Below are 10,080 nucleotides of genomic sequence, written 5' to 3'. Positions count from 1 at the left end.
GTTGCCCCAACATAGAATTAGCCATATATAATGACATAAATTTGAAAAGAAGCAAAATTCACAGCAGTTATAGAATAAAAAATTTAAAGAGAAAGGAAATGGAGAAAGATTTGTAAAGATAGATATTATAAGAAGGGGGCCCATTTAAAAAGTGGCGTACTAGCTGGCAAACTTGTCTGACAGTCTGGTTTTTGCCATAGACATTAGACAACAACAAAAATGCCCTCCATTTTCTCCAGACCTTCTTCAACCTTTGCCACCTTTTAACCCTTCTCTCTCAAAAGAGAATCCGAATTCTACAGAAAACACACACTCTCTCTCTCTCTTATTGTTCTCTTCCAAACAGACGATAAACCATGACTGAGGAAGCGCAGAAGCCAGCAGCTGAGGCAGGAGCATCATCCGCCGAGGTGGTAACTGTGGTTTCCGATGTGCCTCAAGCGGAGAAACCAGTGACTCAGTCTGAACCTGAGAAGCCTGCCACGACCGATGAGGTTATTGAGGCTGAGAAACCCAAAACGGCTGAGGAGGAGAAAACCATTGCTCAATCGGTTTCTTTCAAGGAAGAAAGCTATGTAGTCGGCGAGCTTCCGGAGTCGCAGAAGAAGGTTCTTGAGGAGTTCAAACAGCTCGTTCAAGAAGCTCTTAACAAACACGAGTTCACTGCTCCTCCATCTCCACCGCCGGCTCCCAAGGAGGAAGAGAAAAAGGACGAGGAAGAGCTAAAAACAGAGGAAAAAACTGAAGAAAAAACTGTTGAAGAGCCTCCCAAGGCCGAGTCGTCGGCCGAGCCTCTGAAGGAGCCAGAGAAAGAGAAGGCTCCAGAACCAGCGGAGAGTGTAGTCGTCGTGACTGAGGTGGTGGAGAAGGTGGCTGCTGTGGACGAGGATGGTGCTAAGACAGTGGAAGCAATCGAAGAATCCGTCGTATCCATCGCCGCTGCTCCAGCCGACGAGGCAACCTCATCAGCGAAAGCTGAGGCCGAAGAGCCGAAGAAGGAAGAAGAAGTGGCTGCCCCACCTCCCCCACCAGAGGAGGTTTCCATCTGGGGAATTCCTCTTCTCGCCGATGAGAGGAGTGACGTGATCCTCTTGAAGTTCCTGAGGGCGAGAGATTACAAGGTTAAGGACGCCATGACCATGCTGAAGAACACCGTCAAGTGGCGCAAGGAGTATGGAATCGATGCTCTTATTGAAGAAGACCTCGGGTGTGATTGGGATAAGGTTGTTTTCACTCATGGAGTGGATAAGGAAGGCCACCCTGTTTGCTACAATGTTTTCGGCGAGTTCCAGAAGAAGGAGTTGTATCAGAACACGTTCTCCGATGATGAGAAGCGGACCAAGTTCATCAAGTGGAGGATTCAGTTCTTGGAGAAGAGCATCAGGAAATTAGATTTCAATCCCACTGGTCTCTCCACCATCGTTCAGGTCAACGATCTCAAGAATTCTCCTGGATTCTTTCTCAACAAAGAGCTTGTCACCGGCCAGGCAATTCAGCTGCTTCAGGACAATTATCCTGAGTTCGTAGCCAAACAGGTACAATCCTTAACATGTATATATAATCAGGTGTATGTATCTATATATTATATTTTGTGAAGGTTTGTGTTCTAATCCTCAATTGGTTTTGTGAAGGTGTTCATCAACGTTTCATGGTGGTACTTGGCCTTCAGTAGGGTTATCAGTACTTTCCTCACTCAGAGGACTAAGAGCAAGTTTGTGTACGCTGGTCCATCAAAGTCTGCCGACACCCTTTTCAAGTAAGTGAAAATTCAATTGTTATTCACTCTCTTTTGTTTTTTTATTTCTTTTTCATTGATCAGGCAACAAAAAAAAAAGAAGAGTTTTATTTTAATCCATATAGTCTATATTTTCTGTAATTGAGTAGATATATATATATATATATACATATTTATGATATTGAGCTTGATTCATATTTATTCATAGATACATAGCTCCTGAACAAGTTCCAGTTCAACAAGGTGGTTTGAGCCAAGATGGTGAGCAGGAATTCACCTCATCTGACTCTGTCACAGAAGTCACCATAAAACCATCAACCAAACACACCGTTGAAATTCCAGTCTCTGAGGTATAAATTAAATTTTCAGCTATAAAAGAAGCAATAGTTTCAGCTAATGAATTTGTAAACCAATATTTGATTTTGTTAGTGATCTGATTGAAAATTGTTGTGTTAATTCAGACCAGTGTCCTGGTTTGGGAACTCAGAGTTTTGGGTTGGGATGTGAGCTATGGTGCTGAATTCGTGCCAAGTACGGAGGGTCACTACACTGTAATCGTACAAAAGGCAAGGAAAGTTAATTCCACGGAAGAACCACTGATTTCCAATAGCTTCAAAGTAGGTGAATCAGGCAGGATTGTCCTCACCATTGATAACCAAAGCTCCAAGAAGAAGAAGCTCTTGTACAGGTCTAAGACCAAAACCTGTTCTGAGCAATAAGCCATATGGTACAAATTAAAGATTGCCAGCGGAGTTTACCAAATCTGAAATCTAATACTGCCGAAACATTCAAATATTTGGAAGCAGGGGCAGGGTTCTTTGTTTTTTTTTGAAGAAAAAGACACCAGGTTTATTTTTTATTTTGGTTGATATTTAATTTTGTTCATGATTTATACAAGTTCTGGAATTGTATTTAATTTGTTCTTGTCTTATCATAATTATAATTTCTTTTGTTCAAAAAACAAAAGTCTTTGGGGATGAGTAGGAAGGGTTGCACATTTGTGTGTATATGTTTTTGTTTTGGGGGAGAAGGCACGTGTTTGGATTTTGGACATAAAAGCTGTGTTACTATTTCAGACTCTTTTGTCTGTAAACTTTGGGTAAATTTTATGTTTATTATTCCTACTACTTTACCTGGCAATTACTTTGGTTGTATTTTGTAAAAATTTTGGAGCTTAAAAAAAACAGTTTTTTATTTAATTAATTAAATAATTAAAAATTAAACATAAAACAGTCTTTAGTAACTCTATTTGTATTTATTATTTTTAAAAATTTAATTAAATTTTTTTTTTGATAAACAAAGTTTCATTGGATACAAAGGCAAACATGACAATGAGAAATACAGATAATGGTCTATAAATCTAGCCAAAGGTAAACTGGTAAACCTGGTTGCCAACTTTAGACTCTTCCATGGACAGGGCCAATTTCGCTAAAGAGTGAGAGACACTATTATGAGTTCTTTTACAATGCCTAATAGAAAAAGAAACTAAAGTACCACTCAGCGAAAAGATGTCTTGAAGAATCATGCCAAACTCTGAGACACAATCAATTTTATTACAAATTGTCTGACACACTCTAAGGCAGTCTGATTTAACAATTACCTTAGAGTAACCCAGGCGGAGGCATAAAGAGAGGCCCTGAAGCACAGCATACGCCTCAGCCAAATGCAGTTTCATGGTGGAGGGCAAAGGTGAGGCCGAAGATGCTAGCACCCTTTCGTTCCTGTCATATAAAACAACTCCCAAGGGAATGGCCTCTATTTATACAAATATATAAGCCCTAACATGTGGAGTTCTGTTATAAAACTATTAAAAATACTGAAATGTAAAATATAAATAAAAGAAATTGACAGAGAAATAGAGAGATGAAAAGAGAGTTAAACTCTTGTGTGTTATTTCAATAGAGAATGACCTCTATTTATACAAATACATAAGCCCTAAGGAAATCGGGTAACTACTCTTAATATAATCAAGAATTAATGCTGATATAATGCTTTGGGTAACCTAGTGATTCTTCATTATTATGGACATCCATATATATAATATTTCTAACACTCCCCCTTGGATGTCCATGAAAACTGCCTCATTAAAAACCTTGATAAAAAAAAAAACCCAATAGGACAAAAACTTGGCCAAGGGGTAAAGAGTGCAATGTATATTTACTCCCCCTCATTTCAACATTCTTGAAGATTCTTTAATCGACACATTATGATCTTATGTACCATCTTCTCGAACGTTGATGTTGGTAATGACTTTCTAAATAAGTTTGCAAGATTGTCGCTTGATCAAATTTGATGAACATCAAATCACCACTTTTTTTTGAAGATCATGTATGAAGAAGAACTGCGGTGAAATGTATTTAGATTTATCTCCTTTAAGGTATTATCTTTTTAGTTGAGCAGAGCATGCATCATTATCTTTATAGAGAATTGTTGGTATTTCTTTATCGGGTGGTAATCCACATTGTACGCCCTGGTTTTCCCACGGGCTGATTAGCAAGCCGAGCTACTGACTAATCGTAGTTATCTCATGAACTCCCCTAAGACCGGAGCTTCTGTCGTTAGCTCGAGGAAGCCCAAAGGGCTCCCCTCCATTGTCCAAGACTGGAGCAGGCCCCCTGAAGGCCGAAGGTCGAGTCCAGTATGAAGCTCGCGTTACGAGCTGGATATGGAGCTATGACCCCTTGAGAAGTAAACACACGCAAGGTAAACGTGCATATATCAGGCATCACGTGTCTGATATCCCCTTGACTTCTCGGACACGCAGCAGGAACGTGCGTGTTCAGACACCCACGGTTGGGTTGGGCCATGCGGCCCATTACTTCCTTACCTATTGATTTGACCACATTTATGTGTCAGGTTTAGGAATTAATCATGAATGTCACAGAATTGATACGACAAGTAAGAAGGTCACGGGATGACCTCCCTACCAACTTCCAGGTGCCTTCTCCTATAAATATGGAGACCCTGGGAGTTGATAGGGGCTGGAAAAATAATCTCTTGTAAGAAATACTTTGTAACCAAATACTCAGTATAGATCAATAATATTGACTAGTGGAGTAGAAGGATTTTAACCTTCGAACCACTTAAAAACCGTGTCTTGAGTCACCTCTTTCGTCCTCTAAGATCATATATCTATTTCGGTTCACATTTAGCACTAATCCTTTTCTCTCCTTCTCTTAATTACCTGTTGGCGAAGAACCGCGTCAACACACATGCTCCTCAAATATGTTGTTTCGTTGATCTCAATCACACATTTTCCCTTGACTCATGAATTGCAAGTATCTCAACATGATTTAAAGTTGCCTCGTTAAAACCCTTGTTAAGAAAACCCAGTGGGACAAAACCTGAACTAAGGGAAAAAGAGTGCGACACGTATATATCTCCCCCTCATGCATATATCCATGGTAACTTTCATGATCAAATATCTCATGTGATTTTCATCGTAGTATAAATCACTATAAATTTTCTATGATCACAAATTTACTATAACTCTTCTAGAGCATATGTGTAGAATGGAATATGAATATTTATCCAACATATTAAATCAATCATATATATATAACCTTGTTCATTATCATATCATATCAACAATTTTATAATATGCATCATATTTGTGGATATTCATTATCTATGACTATGTTCAATCCAAAATTTGAAATTTAAATATGATCACATGAATGAATATCTTCGATAATATCAATTTTTATTTGCAATAAAGATGGTACTTCGGGACCATATATTCGTTGCATTCTTGTTATATGTTCTTTAATTTCTACATTATATGATCATATACACTATGATTATTTATGCATACGAAGTTCTTCGGGACTTCTCTACTCATAATTTAACCTATAAACAAAGAATATATTTAATAATTCTCAATCTACAAGATGAAATAAGAAATCATTCTTCAATAGTTTATAAAATAATCAGAAGCTCTTCAAGAGCCTTTTACAACGTATTATTTACGAATTCATATTGCATAGACAATCATACTTGTAATTTCAAATAATTATTCACGTACATGTCTTTAATCCAGATAAACATCTTTATTGTATAATGCGCGCGACTTTGAATTTATATCTCTTAAGACATGTTAAATTCTTCTGGAATTTTTTCGGAAAAGCATATTTTAAATTCTCATATTACTAGGAGCTCCAAATAAATAATTTGTGTTGCAACGTTTATATGACACATATCAATTCTCATAAAACATATATACTCCAGGTTATGATCAAATGCTTATTATATTTTCTCATAACAATATGTATATGCCTTTATTTAATCATTCTCTTGTCTAGGTAAATTTTGTACAATAATTCATTTGTGTACAAATATACAAAATTCTCATTCTAATTACCTTTTCTTGTACAAATATTTATTTGTACCCCTACAGGTTTTACTTCATTTTATGTGAGTAAATTTATACTGTCTGGATTGCGTCATATAATTTTGGCCAAAACTATATATACGTCGATAATTCTCGACCCGTTTAATATCATGATCCTTGCTATCTCATATTAGTTTATTGCATAAGAAAACATTTTGTATTGTCGACAATAATTCATAAAATGATAATTTCCTCCCATATTGACATAACTTAAAGAGATCTCATTATTTTCAACATACTTGTCAAACATGTATATTATTTATTGGTACTTATATAACAATTTCAAGGTCTTTAACTATTATCAACTTTGTTATGTCAATGACTTCTTTAAGGAGTCTCTTCAGGAGCACCATTTTTATTTAATGTTCAAATTATCAACACTTTATAACATTAAGGTATCTTCATGAGTGCCTCTTACTTACAACATCTTTAGGACGAACCAAATGAACATTTGTTTTCATAATTTCTAATTTGTTCACTTACGCTTCAAGCATTATTAGACTCATTCTAACTCAATTTAAATAATATTAATTTGCAGTTGACATACATATATATATATATGATTTTATCATTTTGAACTTCTAGTTCTTACTTTGTGCAAGAATCATTTTTTAAAATATTTATCAATCCAACTGCATTTCTCTCCCCTTGATTCAGAGAATAGTTTTAAAAAAATAATTTAACCTGTAGGGATTTCAGACTCATATATATTATTGGGTCATTGAACTTTTGGTTCAATAAATCGCAATTATGAACTTATTTCATTTTCAAGAATGAGTCATATACATATGCGTGCATCCTAAAATTCAGCACAAGTCTTTTATTCAGCTCGTGTACAACTGGCGAGTAAAGGACTATAATAGATGATCTATAGGTCCGTATTTTCTCCACAAAGGCAGCACGATTCCCCGGGTCAATAACATGAGTTGGGGAATGCAAAGCAATAAGCACGAGCTTGTAATGTTTATAAGGCATAGCATCAGTGACACAAGCTCACGATGCATTCAGCTCGGGGTACGCTAGAGACCTGACGTATCCTTGGATCCTTAAGAAACCCGGAAACATTATATAGACGTGCATGGTCAGACATGGCATGTCCGCGGATCCCTGAAAACCCAGACACGTAATATAATCGTGCATGGTCAGGCATGGCATGTCCGGTTATCCCTGAGGATCCAAGATCAGTTTTACCTAATGATCAGACCATACCTTAGGATAAATTGTAATATTAGTAATTAGTATGGTACAGGTTACACTGGGGTTAAGTCACGTGATGACCCTAAGGCCTGTCCAAGGATTTTCTCTATAAATACTAAGATCTTGGATAGGAAACGGAGGATGATTTTTCTGTAATGCAAAAACTCTGTCAAAATTTAGAGAGAAAAACAGTAATAATATAGACTCGTGGACTAGGTGGATTTTAACCCCCGAACCACGTAAAAAAGAAGAGTGTTCTTGAGAGTTATTTTCTGATGCTCTTGAGTATCATTTTCTTATTGCAGTTTATCATTAAGCACTAATTCATCCCAGCTATTTTCATAATTCACTGTTGGCAAAAAAACTGCGTCAACAGTTTGGTGCTTTCATTGAGAGCTACAGATTAGTGCTTTCATCAAAATCCCATTTAAAGTTCATCATGGTGGTCACTCGATCGAGGCACAGCAATGAAATTGAACAGCCTGGTGGGCAGGAGGCTCACCATACTACTGTTTCCGATGAGCATAGCCTTGAAATCCAGCAACGATCAGGAAAACAACCGATGGTCCACGGCGACACTGGCAGTTCGGCATCATTGCCGCCGAATCCGAACCCAGATTACTTGACTGCGGTAGAACTGGAAAACATGCAGTTAAGAAGCCATTTGACCAAAGCAAACAAGCAAATCGAGGAGGTTTTGGCTCGGCTACCCCCTCTTGCAACCGATGTTAATGTCGGAAAGAGGCAAGGTGGGTCTCATAAGTCCGCTAGGATGGCCGATCCAAACCAAGTCGATCGGTTAGGACCTCGGCCCCAAGTTCTGCGCCCATGGCACAAGATCACCAAGTTGTTCAGCCTGATGGCCCTCCTAGGGGTCATCGGCAAGTCAGCCGGTCAGTTAGGACCTCAACCCCAAGTTCAGTACCACCGTTGTATGCGCCTGGAAACGCCCATGGCAACCCATGGGGAAGGTCTGGGGAAAACTCACGAAGACAGCATGTTCCAACCAACCCTCCTGCATCGCGATTAGATCGCCAGATGTAGGGAATTAGAAATGGTGGAGCAGAACGACCGCGGGCTAATTTGGCTCGTCCTGATAGGACAAGAATTTCCTCGCCGGTTAGGCATCCCCCATCGCCCATAAGACATCAAACACCGCCTCGTTCTGCGCGAAATATTCCTGCTTATGGAGAAATCCTCCTCCCGCTGCCCCTACCTATGCCTCGCGATCACGCAGCAGTATCCTAAATCCTCAGCCTCAACCGTGAGGACTAAGCTTCGCTAATGGGAGTTATTGGACCAAGATCCGTCGAATTGGCAGGTCTGATAAAGATTTGAGAAATCACCTGAGTTCGGCTCAGAGCCCTCAAGTCGATCCCCAGTCCGATCTTTGAGATCGCCTAAACTCACAGAGGAGAAATTCAGCCCGAAATGGAGCCAGTCACACTCGTCAAGAGGGAGGTCCTTTCGAAGTACGTGATAATGGGAATGTCCCACCAAACCAAGCTCGAACTTCGAGGGACAACAACCCGCCGAACGCATATGGTAGGACGGGAGCTGTGGAATAGCCCCAGAATAACCAAGGAATCAAAGACCAAACCCTCGAAAGATTAGCCCAGATGGAGGAGCTGATGAAAAGACTCCTATCAGAAAAGGAAAAAGATAAATATGATTCAGGGGATGAGCTCGAGCTTTTTTCCCCAAACATTGCGGCAACCGCATACCCACCGGGTTTCAAGATGCCCCATTTATCAAAATTCAATAGAGATGGAGATCCTTTCGACCACTGGGGAATGTTCAGCACCCTGATGATGGCCCACAACATTGGACCCGAGGTAAGGTGCCTAATATTCCCTTCAACTCTGATCGGGCCGGTTAGGCAATGGTTCAAACAGTACAAAAAGCACTCTATCAGCTAGCGAAAGAATTTCTCTGCGAATTTCAAGAGAGCTTTCAGGGCTTCTCAGGCAGCTCAGATTAAGGCCGACTCCCTGGAAAATGTAAAACAGCAGCCCGGAGAACCTTTGAAAGCATACTTGAGTAGGTCTGCCAACGTTGTCGCACGAGCTAGAGACGCCGACGAGAGTTCTAAACTCATGGAAATGAGGACGAGGATCCTTGTGGGAGGCGAACTATGGCAGGAGCTACAGAGAAAGGGAGTTCCTAAACCGAGCTCAGAGGTGGATTAATCTAGAAGAGGTGCGAGCTTTTGTTGCAGGAACTAGCCAAGCCCCTGTTCAACCCGTTGGAGCGGCAACCACTATGGTTGGTGCTACAACTCAAACCATTGCCCAGAATAACCAAGGGGGTAGTAAAAGAAAGGGAAATGGTGAAGTCAGCAAGAGCGGGTTAAAGAAAACAAGTCCATGGAGAAGTTTAAACTGATCTATACAACTTATTCTGACCTCACGGATACTAGAGAGCACATCTTCTTGGCGAATTCTCCCCGCCTTCCATGGAAGAAGCCGGAACCGTTAAAGAATCAAAGGGCGAAGAGAGATCCCTCGAAATTTTGTCGATTACACAATGATATCGGTCATAATACTGGTGACTGCAGGCAATTAAAGGACGAGATCGAGACTCGCATCAGGGCAGGACCCTTGGCTCAGTACGCTCGGAATCGAGGAACTCCTATACAGCCCGCTGGACAAAACATTCCATCAACTCCAGAGGCTCCAATGAGTCAAAATGGAGATCAGGTGAATCAAGACAACCCTCCTCCGATCACGGTAGAAGATATAGCAACCATTTCTGGAGG

At 39.8% G+C, this 10,080-nt stretch overlaps 1 protein-coding gene across 1 annotated transcript; it reads left to right on the top strand.

Moving 5' to 3' along the window:
* Positions 1 to 200: 200 nt before the first annotated feature.
* LOC133807217 (patellin-3-like) lies at positions 201 to 2,862 on the top strand. Its single transcript, XM_062245400.1, has 4 exons — positions 201 to 1,535; positions 1,632 to 1,756; positions 1,944 to 2,085; positions 2,197 to 2,862. Exons 1-4 carry the CDS (start codon positions 357 to 359, stop codon positions 2,452 to 2,454), a joined length of 1,704 nt encoding a protein of 567 aa, XP_062101384.1. The 5' UTR covers positions 201 to 356; the 3' UTR covers positions 2,455 to 2,862.
* Positions 2,863 to 10,080: the final 7,218 nt, after the last annotated feature.

The sequence above is a fragment of the Humulus lupulus genome, chromosome X (assembly GCF_963169125.1).
Source record: "Humulus lupulus chromosome X, drHumLupu1.1, whole genome shotgun sequence".
NCBI classification, from domain to species: Eukaryota; Viridiplantae; Streptophyta; class Magnoliopsida; order Rosales; family Cannabaceae; genus Humulus; species Humulus lupulus.
Note: the sequence above shows the minus strand (reverse complement) of the source record. Positions and strands in the feature narration are given on the sequence as shown.

What these genes read in the sequence shown, in the direction of transcription:
- LOC133807217 (XM_062245400.1), top strand. Translation starts at nt 357, where the DNA reads ATGACTGAGGAAGCGCAGAAGCCAGCAGCTGAGGCAGGAGCATCATCC. An exon ending in CTGAGTTCGTAGCCAAACAG is followed by an intron (nt 1,536 to 1,631) that starts GTACAATCCTTA and finishes GGTTTTGTGAAG; the next exon opens with GTGTTCATCAACGTTTCATG. An exon ending in TTGAAATTCCAGTCTCTGAG is followed by an intron (nt 2,086 to 2,196) that starts GTATAAATTAAA and finishes GTGTTAATTCAG; the next exon opens with ACCAGTGTCCTGGTTTGGGA.